The sequence below is a fragment of the Anguilla rostrata genome, chromosome 14 (assembly GCF_018555375.3).
Source record: "Anguilla rostrata isolate EN2019 chromosome 14, ASM1855537v3, whole genome shotgun sequence".
In the NCBI taxonomy this organism is placed as follows: domain Eukaryota; kingdom Metazoa; phylum Chordata; class Actinopteri; order Anguilliformes; family Anguillidae; genus Anguilla; species Anguilla rostrata.
In genome coordinates this window covers 34795119-34815042 of record NC_057946.1, presented here as the reverse complement: position 1 = coordinate 34815042, position 19924 = coordinate 34795119, and the positions used below count along the sequence as shown (strand labels likewise).

The 19924-nt window shown below is 42.3% G+C and overlaps 2 protein-coding genes across 5 annotated transcripts; one reads left to right on the top strand and one right to left on the bottom strand.

Annotated features, from left to right (window-relative positions):
• The first annotated feature begins 102 nt into the window (after nt 1-102).
• Nucleotides 103-12233, top strand: pum3 (pumilio RNA-binding family member 3). Of its 4 annotated transcripts, none has more exons than XM_064307557.1 (18): nt 103-252; nt 640-871; nt 1302-1490; nt 1715-1853; nt 2296-2371; nt 2860-2953; nt 3051-3117; nt 4135-4309; nt 4649-4752; nt 5606-5684; nt 5931-6029; nt 6739-6792; nt 6898-6978; nt 7449-7591; nt 8354-8576; nt 9223-9310; nt 9885-9975; nt 11610-12233. In XM_064307557.1, the coding sequence occupies exons 2-18, from the start codon at nt 742-744 to the stop codon at nt 11734-11736; spliced, it is 1959 nt and encodes a 652-aa protein (XP_064163627.1). In that variant the 5' UTR covers nt 103-252; nt 640-741; the 3' UTR covers nt 11737-12233. The 4 variants fall into 4 exon arrangements, with proteins under 4 accessions (XP_064163627.1, XP_064163625.1, XP_064163626.1 ...); XM_064307555.1 differs by having other exon boundaries at nt 215-368; XM_064307556.1 differs by lacking the exon at nt 103-252 and adding an exon at nt 259-405.
• A 1628-nt stretch (nt 12234-13861) lies between these two features.
• On the bottom strand, nt 13862-19167 carry kcnv2a (potassium channel, subfamily V, member 2a). The gene is made up of 2 exons (XM_064307559.1): nt 17714-19167; nt 13862-15321 (listed from the first exon to the last, which is right to left on the bottom strand). Exons 1-2 carry the CDS (start codon nt 19022-19024, stop codon nt 15064-15066), a joined length of 1569 nt encoding a protein of 522 aa, XP_064163629.1. The 5' UTR covers nt 19025-19167; the 3' UTR covers nt 13862-15063.
• Nucleotides 19168-19924: the final 757 nt, after the last annotated feature.

Sequence of the window (19924 nt, the reverse complement as noted above, 5' to 3'; positions counted from 1 at the left end):
CAGTAAATGTTCAGAATACAGTCTGATTACAACTCTCCATTAACTTGCAAGATAACTTTCCACTTAGTCCGATCTTTTTCATGTGGTTATAACATAGACTGTATAAAAATAGGGTTACAGCCGGCTCCAGGCTGGCTTACAGTCTTTGTTGTCGTTAACGGAAACGTTCCAAGAATCTTTGCGACAGACCCGGCATCAGTGATTGGATGGGAGATGTGCCGTAAATAGTTGCATATTTTGCACATGGGGAAGGTATTGTAGCGTGTTTTTCTATTTCATCGATCAAAGATATTTAGCTAGAGTGAAGTAAATACCTTTACCCGAGACGTGTATTTGTTGTGTTCGGGAGATCTGGTGTTGGCGACTAAGTACGTTTACATAATACCCATTAAACAAAAGGGAAAGGTATTCGTATGGTTTTTTTAGCACCGTGTTCACCCTGTTACTCGCTGCACTGTTAACGTAAAACAACTGAGAATATAGCTAGCCAGTAGGCTAGCTATATAGTAGGCTAGCTAGCTAACTTTGTTCAGTCGGCGTGTATTGTACGTTTTCAACATCGCTTTAGATGACCTCTATATCTGTTTGCTGTATTCTAGCGTTTGTTCACTTATATTTCTTTGTTGCATGCTGTTCTAGGTGGTTGTAAGCGAGCAAAATCACACCAACAGATGACATCACGTGTGTGAATTTTAGCCAGCTACTACAATCAAATCGTGCCTTCCTAAACAGTGCGAAACCATGGAAGCAAAGCATAAGAAGAAAGTGTTTTCTCCAAAGGGCGATAAGAAGTACGCACAGAAAGGAAAAGCGTTTCCTACAAAGGGCGAGAAGAAAAATGTACAGAAAGGAAACGTAAAACCTTTCAAAGGTAACTGCTTTCTTACCAAACACCTCGCAAATGTTGCCTGGACATTTCCATTTTCACATTATATATTCCATTTCCACATTATGTATTATTGTAATGTTATGACGGATGTGGACGAGATTCGTGACTGGTATTCATGACGAGGCAAATGGTTTACTTGAGTTTGACTAGTGTTTAGAATACGTATATCTAGCGTGTGCAATGCCTTGCTAAGTAATATTCAAAGATATGCCAGAAGTGAAGACGTTCATGGGTGAAATAAGTTATTGTCAACAAAAACTGCAGAAAGCATAAAAATAAAAACGTGAAAGACCCTTAGGCAGCATTGACCTCCCTTCTGATTGACAACTGATTTGACAACTGAGTCTTTGAACAGTTGTGTGAAAGGTTTTATGCCCTTATTCTAAAAACCTTTTTTTGTCCACATCTCCAGCTAAACCAGCTGGTAAACCAAGTGGCAAACCAAAAGGACCGTTCAAACCCCGCCCAGGAGAGAAGGGGAAGAAATTCGAGAAGACGGGAGGAAAGGGGGGGCCACAGAAGTTTCTGAAGAAAAAACAGAAAGATGGAAAGTTCTCAGGAAAGAGGAAATTTCCCCAAGGGAAGGAAAAGCAGAAGGAAGGTCTGAAACGTATTCATACACACCCGCTCAATGATTTTCATTTGAAAGAACCATTTTACCTCTGGTGGTTTATATGCCAGTCTCCTAACATTAGACCATGAGCAGAGAGTATTGTCATCTCAGCGACGTGTATTTCTAATTCACGTCCTTGTTCGGCAAGGGCCTTCAGAGCACTGCTTTTCTTTGGCGAATGGCGTGGTGTTTTAATCCGTCTGTCTCCTCAGGTCCTGAAGCGAAGAAGCCCAAATGGGATGAGTTCAAACAGCAGAAGAAGGAGCTGAAACAGAACCGCCAACAGAACGAGAGGAAAGAGAGCTACCAAATTGTGAGCCGGGCCAAACAAGTATGGGAGGCGGTCAGAAGGTAAAGGGCTCCTGCCTTTCTGAGGCAATATAAGGCGTCTCTCGTAGCATTCATATACTTAACCTATATACTATGGGTGGACATGATTTGCCACCAAGAAGGGAATGACAAGGGTCTGCCACAGTATACATTGATTTACATCGGGGGACAGTGTCTCATCGGTAGTCAAGATGCTATCTGACCGATTTGTACATTTGCATTCAAGCATTTAGCTGACACTCCAATCCAGAGTGACTTGCACAGCTTATACATTTTACATATGATGAGTTTCTACAACTGCACGTTTTACTGATTTTAATTCATGTTAAGCACCTTGCTCAAGGGTACAGAGTTAAGTGTGCTTATCTTAAGCCAGGATTGGGCCCATTGATAAAGATATTGGAAAAATTCCTATTTCTGACCGGTACACTGCTAACCTATTGCATGACTCTTTCCCAAACAGGAAAGACTGTGATAAAGCAAAAAGAGTCAAACTCATGAAAGAACTTCAGGAACTTGTACATGGTAAAGTAAAAGCTGTGAGTATACACTTGCTTATTATAATTTAGTGTTCTGACAATCTGCTAATAAATTATTAATATTTATCATGCAGTAATAAACTATTAGCCTAAATCTTATTTTATTGTGTTATAAACGAGTAATGATTATCTTTTTAATTCAGTAGTATGAGTAATATTATTTAATGATATAATTATCTAGTGTATTTATAATACTTTAATAAAATGGAATTATAATAATTATAATAATTCAATCTTGTTGTGTAGTTTTGTATTGATTTCTGATGTTCCCTTCACAAGTTGTTATCAGAAATTTAACATAATTTATTGTGTAAGATATGGATCACCAAATTTTACCATTACCGGCACATGCCTGTAATGTTTTTGCTATTGTAAAGCACATTTTGGAAAATGAGGTGATGCACTTTGTCTGGTTGAGACCTGAGGCTGAAAGAGTCAAACGATGATTTATCTTGTGCAATGTTCTGCAAAATCTGTTCCTTTGGTAGATCGCCTTTGCACACGATTCCACCCGAGTGCTGCAGTGCTTCATCCAGTTTGGGGACGACAAGCAGAGGCAGGAGGTGTTTGATGAGCTGAAAGGTGAAAGGCCTTCTCGTCTTAACGTTGTGTGCTAACACTGATTTGGTTCACTACATGCTCATTTGATCTGACTTTTTTTTGTTTTTCTTAAATATAGATCACTTTGTTGAACTTAGCAAGTCCAAATATGCAAGAAATATTGTGAAGAAGTTTTTAATGTATGGGTAAGTATCTGGTTCGTATATTTTATATCTTTTCATATGGTGTCTCTTACACTAATTGAATATGCTGCAATGTATTGAAATAAAATATATTCTCATTATTAGAAAAGCTATAGTGACACTTGTATATGGAAATATGACAAATTATTGCAGCTTTCAGATATTAAGATTCAAGGTTAAAAATGGGCTGTGTATCTGCTTAGGACAGTAGATTAACACATTAGCGAAAGCTGTTTTAAGTGATGAAAAACTCAGTGCATCTGAATTTGGCTACAACAGTAAATGAATCATTTTGCTCAATAACCATCACAGTGGTATTAATGTAGATGTGCAGTAATTGGTTTGACAGTAAGTCACTATGCGTCTCGAATGCAGGCTATTGAGTAAAGTTGCATTTGATGAAGAAGACAATAAGTTCAGTTTTGGTCGACCCCAGCAGACTTTTGGCTTGTGTTTTGTTGATCTTGGCTGATGCACAGTGAACACCACAGCAATAAATCAAAACTTTCTCCCTAAACAAATGGCAATATTATTGAAACGCCTTGCATATTTGTTGCGTGGTGTTCATTTTCTTGACTGGCATGCTTGCTTCCAGCGTGACTGAGAGAGTTTTTATAGGACAGAGGTTCTAATTTGTACAGTTCCGAGATACATATTCCTGCAAGGTTGATCATTGAAGGTACTTGCTCTGTCCTTGACATCCCAATTTGTGAGTTCTGTCTCAAAGGGATGTGCTTTTTCCTGAGTAATCAGGAAATACTGCTTGGCAGACCCTAAAGGGTTATGGGGCTTGCTAGTGTTTTGCTTTATTGGTGAATTTCCTCTCCTGTTGTCAGCTGTCAAAGTGTGCAGAAAGTGTGTAGTACCAGGGGTATTGCAGAGCTATCAGAGAGCTCTCCAAAATGCAAATATTTTTGCTCTTTCATAGCTGAGTGTACAGTCTGGCTGTGCTCTCGTAGCTGAGTGTACAGTCTGGCTGTGCTCTCATAGGCTGTACCTTCTCTTTGTCTGGTCCCTCAGGAGCAAGCAGCAGGTGGGGGAGGTGATGAAGGCCTTCAAGGGGCAGGTGAGGCAGATGCTACGGCACTCTGAAGCCTCCTCGGTGGTGGAGTACGCCTACAACGACAAGGCCATCCTGCCCCAGAGGCTCATGCTGACTGAGGAGCTCTACGGCAACACATTCCAAGTCTGTAAGGTAGGTAGACCTCTGGCCAGCAGGGGACGCTCTTTCTGTCTTTCAGTATTTATGCCTGGCACAAAGTATAGTGGGGTGTGACTTGCTTTTCATTTAATGGAACCAATTCTGATTGCTTTACAATTAAGACATTAATGTTTCGTCATTAATTTTGGTCCTAATGCAAAGTTAATTTGTGACAAATAATGGCCTATTGTAGGCTAGTGGGTAGTTAGTTTTCTAACTTACTCTATATCCAATCCAATATTAATCTTGAAGATACCCTAGACTACATTTTCCACCAGGCTAATCTGAAATTGTCTGTTTACGTACTGCCGCCCCCCCCCCCCCCCACCCCAGTCTACAGTTTGTCCCACACTGGACAAAGTATTGGAGAGCAACCCAGAGAAGCAGAACAGCATTATGGAGGAGATGAAACAGATCCTCACACCCATGGCCCAAAAGTGAGTATCAAACACAGGGACGGCACCCCCCCCCCAGTGGATAATTGAGCTGTCTGCTATATAAACCGTGGCATTGCAGAGTTTTCAACACAGGCAAGTTTAAAAGCATTATATTTACATTTATTTAACGAGGTAGGTCAACTGAGTACTCAATTATGATATAAAATGATAACCTGGAGAATGTAGTTGAATAAGGAAGCAAAGTGTTGTCTGAGATGTGGAAGATTAGGTGGCCAGATGTAGGCACTGGAGGCACTCTTTCAACAAGGTAGAATTTCTTCATTCAACAATTAACATTGTGTCTCAGTCCTTGGGCTTTGAAACAATGTACTTTTTACATGTCCTTGACAGATAAAAGAGCCTTGTTTCTCTTGAGACTTCACAATGATTGAACTCCTCAGTTCAATCATCCTCAGTCACCCTCATAAGATGTATAATAAAAAGATGGCCTGTATTTCACCTTCACAGGATTAGTATTGATTCTGAGCTTGTGTGTAATGAGTGTGAGGGTCAGTTTGAAAGGGCTTGAGAGATCCTACAGATAGTGTCCTCTATGTTTGTGCAGATAGAGTGGTAATATAAAAGGGATGAGACAATTTAACATCTTACAACAAGGGTGTCAAACTCCAGTCCTGAAGGGCCACAGTATCTGCTGGTATTTGTGGTTCCCTTTCAATCTGCAGGCAGTTAAAGAGTTGAGAACAAGGTCTGCAGACTTTTTAGCCAGTCAGTGACTTAAATTAGTTACCCACGCTGAAACAAACTGAAAACCAGGATACACTGTGTGCCGGGACTGAAGTTTGACACCCTTGTTCTAGATTGAGATTGAGTGATTTCTGTTGATTTTTGACAGAGAGGCAGTCATAAAACATTCACTGGTCCACAAAGTGTTCCTGGACTTCTTCCTATTCGCCCTACCCAAACAGAGATCGGTAAGTTTACGGAACTTCATTTATCAAAGCACAGTTACAACTCATCAACCTCAAGCTCATGGTTATCAGTGACACACAATGGTGACTGAAAAACTGACATGAGTCAGTATCAAATATAGGTTCTTGGTGTATTTTAACAAGCCTTCCAGCTTTTTGAAAGGTCTCTCTCCCTAGTTGTATCTGACTTTCTGCTTTAGAGAGAACGAACTGTGATCCACAGTCGCATGTCTTCCTGTTCTCTGGCAGGAAATGATCGAGTCGATTCGGGAGGCGGTGGTGTACATGGCCCACACGCACGACGGCGCCCGCGTTGCCATGCACTGCCTGTGGCACGGGACGCCGAAGGTGAGTCACCGCGGTTACGGAGCTTCCCACACGGCGAATCGGGGAAAATCTGCCAGCTCCTAAAATTTTAGTGTTTCAGAGGCTCACCGGCACCGATTATAATATGATTGACACGTGATGTTGTGCAGTGAAGCAAAAACCTATTCCAGTGACACAAAGCCACAATCAGCATCATTTAACTTAATGCTTACTGTGTGGGGATTGTGCAATTTCGCATGCTGAGTGCCCCCATAAAGAGACACAAAAAGCACTATTTAATCTATTATACTAGATTCTCATAATCTCTGCTGGTCTCTGACACACAGAAATCCATGGATCTGTCACCACTAAAATGATTTATAATCCCACATATTTGGTTTTTATTAGTTTTCTTATCATGGTTTTTATAGAATGCTCTTATTTCTCTAATAAATCTACAGCCTGAGCCGGAAACCTACGATGTCTCTTTTGTAGAAAAGAGGTGTATCGATTTATTGGCAGAAAGAAAAGCCTTTCTAACTCACGTGAGATTCTCAGGTTTGAAGTAGATCTTCTAAATAAAAGGAGTTTGTCCAAAAACTTCTAATCCTAGCTGCCTTACCCAAGGGATGCACCATTGGGGGCTGGGGGGTGACCTAGATATCTACCTGTTATATTTAATTATTCTGAATAGGGCTTAATTATTGTCTAAGTGTGTTTGTGCATTAATTCATTGTTTTTCTTTTTTTAGGATAGAAAAGTCATTATAAAAACCATGAAAACATACATGGTGAAGTTTGCTATGGTACGTCCCATTTGTTTCTCATGGAACCGAGTCATAAGTGCGAAGTGTTTCCGGTATCCAAACTTGAAATCCTTCTAAATGCTTCCGTTCTTTTCCGTTTGCTAGGGAGAGTACGTGCACCTGGTGCTCCTCGCTGCGTTCGACTGCATCGACGACACCAAGCTGGTGAAGCAGGCCGTCATATCTGTGAGCGCTCCCCGAGACTAACCCCGTATTTATACCGCAGCCATGACAATGCAAGCGCCACATTTGTCAGAGCAAAACTTGCCTTTGGTAACCATGGGAATATTTTTTTTTTAACTGACCGTCAATGTGTTGCTTTGCTCAGCTTTGAGGGAGAGGGGGTCCAGTGACAGGCTTTAGTAAAAACCCTGGTCAGCATTGAGCCGTAATGTCCGGCCAATCAGTGCGTTTGTTTTTATGTGTATTAAATTTCCATCACAATCAGCCCAGCTCGAACACAAGTGAAGCGTTTATATTTTGGGAGAAGGGAGGCGGGAGGAAGATGAACAAAGTGTTTATATCACTAACGTGCCAACACAGAGTTACAGGGCTTCCATGAGCTACAGCATCCCTCATTGGCAGTTCACTGTCCCTGAAACCTCTCTCTCTCTCTCTCTCTCTGTCTCTCTCTCTCCCTCCCTCCCCCCCCACAGGAGATCGTCGCATCTCTGTCTGATGTCATCAGTAATAAGTACGGGAAGAAGGTGATCCTGTACCTGCTGAGTCCCAGAGACCCCGCCCACCTCCTACCGGAGATCATCCAGGTGCTCCAGAAGGGGGACGGAAACGCACACAGGTGAGGTCTTCGGCTGGACTGCGAGAGCATCATTGTGTACACTTAGTGAGGATCTTTCCCAAATGCAGTTACTGAATTCTTTGGATCTGCACACTAGGGCTATCAATTGCACCATGGATTTAATTTTAATATTGTGTTAAAAAGATATTTGAATATTGAATCTAGATTTGGCATGCCTACTGTACCCAAAGGGCTGAAATTACCCAGTACATTTCTATAAAAAACATCAGTCATGGAAGTCAATCAGTTTCTATTAAAAATATATTGGAAAAAAATGATGTACCTTGTTTGTGCACCTGGTCCCATCTTCTTCACTTCGTCCTGTTTTCATTCAGTATTTTATCTGCAAAAGACCATTATTAGTGAAGTAAGCATTGGGAAATAACTTAACGGAGTGTCCTTTTGAATCTGAGAATTCTGTGTGATGGTGAAAGTCTATAATTTTCTTGGTATATCAGAAGTCACCATTACAACTGAAAGTCTTATTTCAGCTTCTTTTGAACTGCAGCCTCCAGCCTTCTGAATCTATTCTCTACAATGGGGTAAAGGTGGGAGGTGTTATGCCCAGGTGACAGTGTTTAGGGTGGGGCTCTGAACATTTTCATTATTACAAATCATTATATGTAATGCCTAAGAAATGCCATATTCTTAAGGCGCAGGAAGCAACATTTAAAATGCTGGGGTTTTTTTTTTTTGTTTTGGGGTGGAGTTCCCCTTTAAGCCACCGTGTTAAAGTCCTGCTTCTCTCCGCTGTCCAATCAGTAAGAAGGACGTGGTCGTGCGGCGCAGGGAGCTCCTGGAGGCAGTGTCCCCGCCCCTTCTGCAGCACCTGTGTGACAACGCCCGCTCCATGGCGATGGACAAGGCCAGCAGCGTCGTCGTTAGCGACATCCTGGGCGCGGCCACGGGCGACCTGCGGCCCGCCATGCAGGCCGTGGCGGACCTGGCGACCGAGGAGTTCGCCCCTGGCGGAGCGGAGGGCCAGGTAAGGCCCGGAAAGTTCCGTCTCGCGCCTGTTTTCCAGAACAGGAGGAGGAGAAGGGTGTTCGGAGACAGAAGCTTGGGCCATAATTATGTCAGGGTTGCCGTGTCCCTTTTCTTGATTTTGATTAGTTTGTTAACCAGGAAATACTGATTTTGTTTCGGTCCCTAAATGTCTCAGGAGGCCCCCGGCTTCATTGCAGAACATTATCTCCAGCGATTAACTCTTCAGTGCGTGTGTGCTTATGTCATACCCAAGTCCTCCCCATTTCCTGATTAAACAGAACTAATCACAAAATTGCATCTCTGGCTCTCAAGCCTTTCAGTAGCACAAAAAACAATATAAATTAAATATTTATTGTAGAAATAACAATTTCTGTCCTCTGGCTCCAATGTATTGAAAAATGTTTATGTAATTCTCTTTTATAGTCAACGTTCCTTTCCTCCCCTTGCTTTGCACTTATAAATGTCATCAGTATGTACTTTTAAGAAAGGGCCATTGTTCTGTTCTTTTCTGTGTTGAAGTCTTTGCTCCGTTTTTTGACCTGGTGTTCGAGTCCTACTTTAGAACAGTTTTTTTGCTTGGTGTTTTTTTATTTATTTAGTTGGTATATTTTACAGCGATCGTTTCTTCCCTCCCCTGTTTGCAGCTGCACATGGCCGAGCACCCCGCTGGTCACCTGGTGCTCAAGTGGTTGATCGAGCAGGACGCCAAGATGGAGGAGGCCCAGAGAGAAGGTAGTGCTCGCCTCCGGGGGGGCGGGAGGTCGTCTATGGGGTGATATTACAGACAGATTTAAAATGGCTTCCCTGGTACGCATAATTACCCTGACCATCCCAGATTCACTAGAAGTTCCGTCATTGGCTCCGTTCTGGTCTGATCTTCTATAAGGAGCTAAGTCTATAAGACGTTAATATGAATTGCCCCAGAGGTTTTCCTCTCCGTCATTAAAAGCAGCGGTCTGGGCTGTTTTCTTAATCCTGCTCCCAGCAGGATGCCTCCTGCTCTTGCCTGCGATCCTTCAATGCTTTAATCATCTCTTCTGAGAGATTGCCATATGAATAAATAATCAGATGTCTTCTGGTTAAATGGGCTGTATTGCAAATGCATATATTTAAATCACGTGTTGTTCTCATGCGTATATTTCACGCTATACAGGTTGATACGGCTCTATGCCACCTCTAAAGCAACCTACACTACACCTTGACCGTTTTGACTGCATTGGATGTGTTTATTTGTATACATGCTAAGTGTGTGTTTGCCCGTCGCTGGTGGGTCCCCGTCCCTGTTTAACCCCGCCTGTCCCCACAGAGCGCTTCTCCAGGGTTCTGCTGGAGCAGGTGGGCCTGGACAAGCTGAAGACCTGGGCGTCCGTCAACAGAGGAGCCATCGTGCTCTGCAGGTGAGACCTCCTGACCGCACGTCGCCTGTTTGAGGGATGGGGTTTTTTTTTTCGTTTTGTTTTGACCACTTCTCCCTTTTTACATATTTATGCAAAATGAATAATGAATTTAAAGCTTTGTGAGAGGGCCATGGTGTACACCGTTTAAGATGGTACTGCGTTGATTGCAGTTGTGGTTGGAGCGAAAAAGAATGAGAAAGGTCAAAATCGCAGATGATGCTGATAATAATAATAGTGGATGTTAAGAGTACAAACACAGAACTATAGCAGATCCAAGTGAAGGCATACAGTTAAGGACAAGAGTTTCCTGTTTGTTTTTTGTAAGCGTCCTAATTTTTGGAACAACTAAAAAAAAAAAACACCCATCACATCATGTAGTCACCGCCCCATTGCGTCACCTAAATAAAACCACGGTGCTCAGTATTCCTCAGTGGCTAGTCTGGCACTGACATATTTGAGTTTGCAGCAAGCTGGGGATTCCATTCTCTCCCACTGAAAGAGAGAGAGATGTCACTGAAACATCTCTCTCTCTCAATATCTCTCTCATATCATGCCCTTCCTTTCCCCCATTCCTCTCTGTGCTTGGCTGGGTCTAATCTCTGTAAGACTTTAAGCAGCAAGAGATTTGTCAGCTTAAGGGAAAAAAGTATTTCAATACGTCTTTGTTTTTGTTTCCTTCGGGTTCCATTAAAATGTGCAAACAACGGCATTGAGAAATATACTGTTTATTGGCTAAACCAGTATGTAAAATATAGAATTAATTACAGATATTATAGTGAGTTCCATATAAATGTTTATGCTTTATTATTTATGGTATAAAAAAATTAATTGGGTCATTTTAAAATGTGCTGCTCGAAGTAGACAAAGGTTGCTATATGACTGTAATAAAAGGATTAAAACTGATGATTTACTTAGACATCTGTAATTATCTGTATTTAAACAGATAATTATTAAAATCTTTACACTAGTAAAGAAGAAGTGTCAGTTTGTGTATTGAACGATTAAACTTATGTCTGCATATGCAAACTTCCCATAATATTTGGCATTGAACTCACCAGGATAGTAGAATTGGCTGTTCTTCAAGGAGTAAGCAGCATCACAGCAGCTAGGTACAATGCACGATACAACATTATTGAATGTTATTGAGGTGTTAAAAACAAAAGAGGAAAACTTAGCTAAATGCTGAACTAAACTGCTCGACCTTGATAACTAGTCATCATTGCTAGTTTCATGGGAAGATGGCTAAATGGTATTAGCATGCTAGCATATGCTATCAAAAAAGATCTGATTTTAGTGTGGTAAACATGTTAGATGATGTATTGAATCAGCAGGCCAATCCATATTCAGCTTGTGGCCAAGGTGGGTCCACACTAGCAACTTGAACGGAACCGAGGAGCTAGGCTGGTAAGGTGAATGCCTAGCAACCATGCACTGTAGTTTAACTGAAAAAAAAATCTTAAGTGGAGTTTTTCCAAAGTAGGCTGTTCACCATGACTGACCTTGATTTGTTCCCCCAGGTGTCGTCATCTTTTTTTTTTTCTTTTCCCCAACTTCAAATTCCACTGCAAAAAGTTTTTAAAAGTAGGTTTCGCTGTTCCTCTCGTCTGACCTTAAATGTTTTTTTTTTTCTTCAGTCTTCTCCAGAGTGCAGACGAGGGTGTCGCAGACGAGTTGAAGTGTGCGCTGAAGTCCATCGTTCCTGAGCTGAAGAAAATTGAGAACTCAAAGGGAGTGGAAGCTCTGCTGGAAAAACTGGCCTAATAGACTTTTTTCCCCACAAGATTTAAAGCAGACATTTTCTTACCTGGTTTTCTTACCAAGATTTTCTGAGGCGTAGCATACATTTACCTTTATTTTTATACTTGAAGGTTATACAGTCATGATGATGCAGCATCAGGCTTGTCTGCAGCTTCCGGATGTCTAAATTGCTGAAACTTGTGTCTATTGTTGTAAAGCAAACGTTTAAATATAAAAGATGTGAAAAATATTTGGTGTCTTGCAAAAGATTATTGCCTCAAACAATGGGGTGACTGTATTAACAGGGCAATGATAGTACCAGTCATATACTCTTGCAACCACTGCCATATTTGTCCTGTAGACTTGCTCAGGATACAGCGAGTAATGTGTGCATAGTTTGGGGCAGATGGTCACCAGATTTTTTTTTCTGCATTTAAAAGTAGTGAATTAATGTTTTGTCAGTCTCAAAAGTGGTCATGACAAAGCAGATTAAAAACAAATCAAAAATGTGTGTGCTGCATCATTGATATACTGATAGGATTTTTTTTTTTCTTGTTGCCATGGACTGTGCATTTCAGTTGTTACCACAGCTTTGATCCTGGTTCGGTCTTGCTATAATGACCTCGGAACATGCACATATGAGATCAATACTCTCTCATTGTCACAAAATAGAAGTCAATGGAAGCATCTTCACTGTAGTATTAACGTAGGACACCAATCCCCTCCAGGACCCACATAGATTCCCCGGGCCCCTGGCCTAGTAGCAGTTCACTTCTCCACAGAGCTCCGTAGAGATCTAATCTTTTAAAGGATTATCAATGCCAATGTCATAGTAATTTGGGGATTTGATTTAATGCGTGCCATGGTTTTAACGTTCCAGAGGAATCCCAAGATCGATTACTGCCCTAACAAGTGCAATCCCTATAAGCAGTGTTTCTATTTTTACCATCAAAATCCTTTCAATTGGAATATCAGCAGATGTGCCTGCTCTCCAGGTAATTCTGTCTGCAATCAGTCTCATCTCTTCAGACGTGAAGTTTCAGCTTGTATTCATAAAGCATACCAGAGTATGACTGCTGGTCTATGGTCAGTTGCACATTTTAGTTCATAATGGACTAGGATAGCATATGAACAGGGCAATTCTACTTCGATATGCTTCTTGAATATGGACCCAGGTCATTTATTGCTATTTTTACAGATCTGATTAACTGAATATCAACAGAGTTGTAAGATACCAGTAGTTAGTTTACAAAATGCATTTTTTTTTGGTTTGTCCGAGCTTTTTTTAAAACAAACCTAATACTTTTTTGTATCGATATGAAACGTTTTAATGTGGTTTAATCTACGAGCACATTAGCGATACTGTATAAATCCTATTCGCTAATTGAACCAACGTAATTTGTGGAAGCACACCAGTCTTACAAGAACAGATTTTCCCAGCCCTTCATTACCGCCTGCTCATGTATACGTACACCATGTTTGCATCTTTGCTACAGTCCTAAAGCACCTAACCTGTGTAGCAGTTTTAATTGCCCAGGGACATGAATTACAGATTTTACTATTTACACAGGTACTCCTCATTAATGTCCAGAAGTTTGACCTTAAACTCATAATTCCAAACTGTTTTCACTCCGTCACACTAATTCCCTACTGTTCAGATATTTTTTTAATTCTGTTAGAAATATAATTGCATTTCTGTTTGTAGAATATTATATATCAGGAAAGCATCCAGAATACATCTTGTGAAGAGGACCATTTGATTTTTTGTAAAGTGATTTTTCCAGTCCCAAGTTCACTCCCTTTTTGGTAGTATTATATTTAGTGTACATTTCAATTAGCCCAAACAGTTTTGTGTTCAGTGATGGATATTTAGGATATTTCCATAAGTTTCACATGACCTGCCAGCTTTTCAGTGGCTGATGTAGGGGCATTCAGTGTTTTGTAGCATAAGGCAATAAAGAAAATTTCAATAGAACTAAACTGATATTTTAAAAGAAAACCTCAGAAAATGAACTATCCCTTTAAATTATGTGTATTGGTAGGCCATATTGTATGATAATCTTTACTCTGTTATGTTTAGCAATGCTGTGTGAAACCCTTCATTCAATACAAGACTCTAAAGACAAAAAAACCCCACTTATTTCAAAAAGAAGTCTAAAATGTTTAATTCCCTCGTATTGACAGTAGAAAATAGGAAGGTTTACGTCTATCCATTTCATACAGACAGGGAGCATAAATGGCAAAAGGCAAGGCGAAAACAGCACATTCTATTTTACAACAGCGTTCTTTCATTCTGCAAGCAGAATAACTGCCACTGTCCAAAAAGCAGTACGGGAGCAGAGCTTTCTAGCTCCTTTGGTGCGTTTACAATAAGCAACTTATTTGGCAAATTAAGCAAGCCAATGCAAAGCTGTCAAGTACCGTGAAGAGGCCAGTTCTTCAGAAATGCTCAGATTTCTGCAGAACAGTATTACAAAGCATGGGTGGGGATGGGAGGTTAGGATTATGGTTAGGAAAGCACAAGTTTAGGTAACATTTAAAAAAAAAGAAATACCAGTCTTTAAAATGTATCATTCACACCTTCCATAAGGGACATCTTTCTCACACCCTTGCACACTGGTTGTGATAAAAGGTAATTAATGCGAGAATTGCATTTTTGTCCCAGAGTCTTCTTAAAAACGTCTCTGCAGTTTCAAACGCATTTCTATGGACTTCAGCTGTATCATAATATGTGGCTGACAATTACTAGCTGTTCATCGAACACGTGAACCTGCTTATTTAAACCTTTCATCTTGAGGGAAGGCTGTCAAGTTAGGGGACGTGTGTCGAAAAGCAGTCGTATCTGTCCACCTTAACATGACCGCATTACCAGGCTTTACAATGTCAGTGAGTAGGATGTACAATTTGTACTTCAAATGATCTTGGTTATACCAACCGCCAGGCCACGAACAAGATGGCAGTTATATAACAGGCAGTAATTGTACATACATACAAATAAATGATTCATGATAAAGTAGCTGCCATGCATTTCCTGAGACATAAGGTGTTGCTTCGAAATGCAAATAATGCAACGTGTGTCACTGAAATGGGAAGTAGCCCATTGTGTTGGGGTGATTAGCCCTCTGCTCCACATGAAAAACTAGGCCACTGTAGAGCTAAGGACAGAAGGGTCATTTCCATTGGTCCTCTTTTCAGGGTCTCAGACGTGCGCGCGGGACCTTCCTCGGGCGACGAGGGCGATGACCTCACCAGGATTTGATGCAGGGATTGCGTCAGCTTGGTTAAAGCGGTCTACAGCGGAAGCTAGGACGGAGCGACCTTTTAACGTTTCCTAAAGGAGCGGGCCGGCCGCTAATGCCAGGCTCCTTCGCAACACTCGCTCATCTTCTTGACCGCCCTCCTGGTGAACCGCACTCTCCCGCGGTTCTGCAGGTTGGAGGTGTACTCGTTCGCCTTCAGCTTGGAGTAGTAGTCGGAGAACTTGTTGTAGAGGATGGAGATGGGCATGCCGTTGAGGATGATGCCGAAGGAGATGCAGGCGAAGGCGAAGATGCGACCCAGCGGCGTCTCCGGGAACATGTCCCCGTAGCCCACCGTGGAGATGCTCACCTGGAGAGGGGGGGAAACGAGAGAGCTGTTCTCAGGTGCCATTTTTCTCCATTTTGTTTGGAATGTTAGGTCATAATTAAATATGTTTTCAGTGATAAAACTGCCCAATTCTAAATAAACCGGTTTAATAATCCCAAAAATCAACAGTCAGTAGGGCTTTAATACAGTTCTGCTTTCCCTCTTTGTGTATGGGTGCCTTACATAGTAGTCTTTTGTCCTTGTGTCCTCTGTAGCTGTGATGCAAAACATAACAAAAACAGATCACTAAAAAGTGGGAATACTCTGAATTGAGTCGTACGATTTCACCATTGACTTCCACAAGAATATGCTTTCATTGAAATATTTCGGTTGGTTCTATGGTAAGTGTATTAGACAGAAAAACGGTTCACTGAACCTGATAATCATATTCCAAATGACAAAGACATTACTATTGATAAATAACATAGTGAGTAATATAAAGATTTCCAAAAGGGCAATGTTTTTATTTTATTTCCTTAAATGAAATCATCAGGATGTTGCAATGCCAACCATCTTGAAATGCATTGGACAGCTCTTCCACAAAAATTGCACATCACGCTGTAAAGCCTACAAATAGAGGACTGAAGAGCTGTCAAGATGCACTTGTCTTGCTATGCACAAAAATCAAATCCTGGCAGAGCTACAGTAACTTGGCTGGGACAGCTGAGGGTCAGGCATGTTATTTCACAATGGTAATAACATTGGCACCATGTTCACAGCGAGGAGGGAGCCGAGGTAGTGTTGCCAAGTCTATGGTTTTTCCACAAGGTTTGGGTACTTTTAAAATGCTGCCACCGGCTCTCCTTTTTGTTCCTGAATAGATCTTGCATGTGCTTTTTCCTAAATTCATTAATAGCAACAATAACATGATTTTAAATAACAATTGGTGTCTAGAACAAAGTAATTATTTACAGTACATCTCTGGCGTCTATTGGTGCTAAATATTGTCAAACATTGTTGGAAGAGTGATGGAAGTGTAGGCTAGTATGTATATTTTTATGATATAATACTGTACCAATTACTGTTTTGTAACACATTGTGTTTACTATAGTAATGCTGTGAATATAGTAGTTTCAAAAGTAGCATCTGGCTTTCTGGTACCTCAGCCTAAGATTTGTTTTAACTGAAAACAGCTTTGGGCTGTCTTCATCACAAAGACCTGGCAACCCTGAGGTGAGGTGAATCTGAGCTGACCTGACCTGACCTTACCTGTCTTCTTGAGTTATATTTCAGGGGACGACGCTCAGTAACTTACAATGTAGTCATTTTATACAAAACGACTTACTGTACAAAAGCACATTCAAGATGGTATGCAAAACCTCTAAAGATTCCAATCAAATTGTAATCAAAGTGACACTGTCAAAATGCATATTTTATATGCACATACTGTGGTGCACAGTATTCTAAGGCACCCATTTTCAGCAACCAGCTTTTAGCAGTGCCATAACTGCCAGATATTATGAACTATATGTTCAGATATTTTTTTCCATAAGTGATATATAACTCATACAGATAGGGAGAAAGCCTTATCAAAATGGGTAGAGTGGGACAAAAAAACGTGATAAAATACCATGGTTTTGCTTTAAAAAATTCATTCCGATAGGGTGTGTTGATTCAATGAATATTGTTCAATAATATGCTTGGAGAAACAGTACAATGCAGTTATTAGTAGTAGTAGTTAATCACAGTTCCATCTTAATAAGCAAACATGTCAGCATTCCTGTGACATTCTCTTTAGAGGGGGAAATACTGACTGCATGCAGCAAGTTATTTATTAGCAAGTTAATGCAGCAAGTCATTTCTGTTACATGTAGCCAAACTATAAATATAATTAACTATTGTAGGCTGTGCAGCTGAAAATGAAGCACTGCAGGGTAGTCAACAGCCCCTAGGCCACGCCTCAGCACCACACTGCCCCACCCAGCACTGGTTCATTTTCCTGCAGCTGCACAGCCTGTCGTTTGCTCCTAATGTTACTGAGTGTGTGACTGGTACAGGAACGTCTTCATGGAGCACAGAAAGCAATAAAACATTCATCGGAGTGCTTAGTGGATAGTCCAGATGGCGCACGAAAGGAATGATGATTTATTTGACGGTAAAGTATTTTACTCATAAAACTGAAAGCACGGGGGACACGGTAAAAGCCGGGTAATTCATTGCATTACATTAATCTTGCGTAGAGCGACTTGCAAAAGTGGAGGACATCAGTGTTACTCTCCAGAATGCAGAAGTGTGATCAAGAAAGCACATTTATATTCAATGTGGAAAGCTAGTCCCACCCCCCAAAAAAAAAAAAAAAAACAGTTAACATTTTAAACAAGTAAAACAACTATATAGCAAATGCCACAATACATAATTTGGGTGAAATACTCACGGCAGCCCACCACCAGGCGTGGGGTATGCTGGTGAAGTTGGTCTGGGGTACGTCGTGCTCCACGGTGTAGACCATGGCGGAGAAGGTGAAGATGCCCATGGCGATGAAGAGGAAGAGGCAGCCCACCTGCTGGTAGCACTGGCGCAGGGTGAAGCCGAAGGCCCGCAGGCCCGTGGAGTGGCGCGCCAGCTTCAGGATGCGGAAGATGCGCATCAGGCGCATGATGCGCAGCACCTGGCCCACCTTCCCCACGCGGCTCACCGTCTCGATGTCGCTGTGCTTGCCCTGGTCCTCGCTCTCGAAGTGCTCCAGGACCACCTGCAGGTAGAGCGGCAGGATGGCGATCAGGTCCACGGCGTTGAGCACGCTCCGGCCGAAGTGGCGCAGGTCCGGCGTGGAGGCCAGCCGCAGCAGGTACTCCACGGTGAAGAAGGCGATGCAGAGGGTCTCCACGTACTCGCAGTAGGTCCGGCCGCTCAGCTGGCCCGTGGGCGTGCGGTACTGCATCTCCTCCACCGTGTTGAGCGTCATGGCCACCAGCGACACCAGCACAAAGAAGCTGGAGGCCACCGCCATCAGCTTGGCGGTGACGGAGGAGAAGGGCTTCTCCATCAGGTTCCAGATGGCCCGGCGGGCGTGGCCGAAGGCCATGTCGCGGAACAGCTCCTCGTTCTCCTCGATCTCCACCTCTGCCTGCAGCTCCCGCTGGACCTTCAGCTGCTCGTTCAGCTCATCCTGCCGCTCCTCGAAGGAGATGCGGCAGCAGCGGTGGGTGTTCTTGATCCGCACGCCCCAGTAGTTGATCTCCTCCAGGAAGTTGCGAGGGCACAGCTCGTCCTTGACCCACAGCACGCCGGTCCGGTAGAAGTTGAAGATGTTGTGGAAGATGTCCGGGTCCCGGTCGAAGAAGAACTCGTTGTTCTGGACGATGTAGTCGTCGCAGAGGTCCAGCTTGCGGTTGTGGTCGGTGTACGTCGCCAGCCTCCCGATCCTCGTCTTGGGGTACTGGGCCGCCACGCGGTAGGACATCTGGTAGACCTTGCCGCCCACGTTGATGTTGAGCATGAAGTTCTTGGAGGGCGAGCCGAGCCTCAGCTGCGCGAGGGGCACCCGGTCGTCCTCCTCGTTCTCGTACTCGTCGTATATGTTGTAGATGTCCCGGCTCAGCTCCTGCATGGAGTTCCACTGCTTCACGCAGCCGTCCTTGGCGAAGGGCAGGTGGTGGTCCACCTCCCTGGCAACGGGGTCCGTCGCCCCTCCCAGCTTGTAATTGGGGAAGAGGCTCTGCCTCCGTCTCTTCAAGCTCAGCATGCCGGCGGTCTCTCTCCTCCACAGCCCGCCCGATCAAACACGCCTGCAGGTCACTGAGCAGACGGTCCCTGTGAACCTGGAGGCATTACAGCGACTCTAATACCCATCCACCCTCTGGGAGGAAGCAGCGCTGACCCCTCTAATGTTGCTGACTGAGAGGATCTATGCGCTTAAAGTTTTACATATTATCCTCTTCTCTTCCAGTCGAGCTCTCTCTCTCCCCTCTCAAACCCAGATGTCTTTCATTTGCTTTGCATTAAAGCCATCGCCTTGCCATCAGAGACCCATTTTTAATCTTATAAATTTTTTCCAAGATTTTTTTCCTCTTTGGTAAATACAATATTCATTTACAATATATAAATAAAAAGGTTCAAAATTAATAGCACGAAAACACTGCATATTTGTATCTTTGAAAATGTTGTCTGAAATGTTCTGAAAAATATGCCACATACAGGAAATTTCTTTGCAATTGGAAATTTTCACGGATTTGTTTTTTAAATATCTTGTATTTAGTGAATTAGAAAATTTAAAAGAATTTAGAAAAACTTTTCACTGTGCTGTACATATACACAGTCCTAAAATATTGTGGGTAAAAATGAAGAAACGTTTGAGATATTAATTCTTAAACATGAACAAATAAAACCGTAACACTGATGTGAGAAAGGTCATACAGACTTAAGATTTCTGGATTAGACTGGTTATTAAAAACCCAGAGCCACTGCCAGCAGCTACGCATTTAGCCCAGTGGAAAGACCTTAGACACAGACCTGGCAAGGCAGTATCATAAATAAATAAAAAATATGGCAATCTGTGAAACATCTAGTTTGCTGGTTTAATTCCTCAGTTCCCAAGAACAAGCAACGTCATGGGAAATTATTTCCACTTCAGTTGCTCACCACA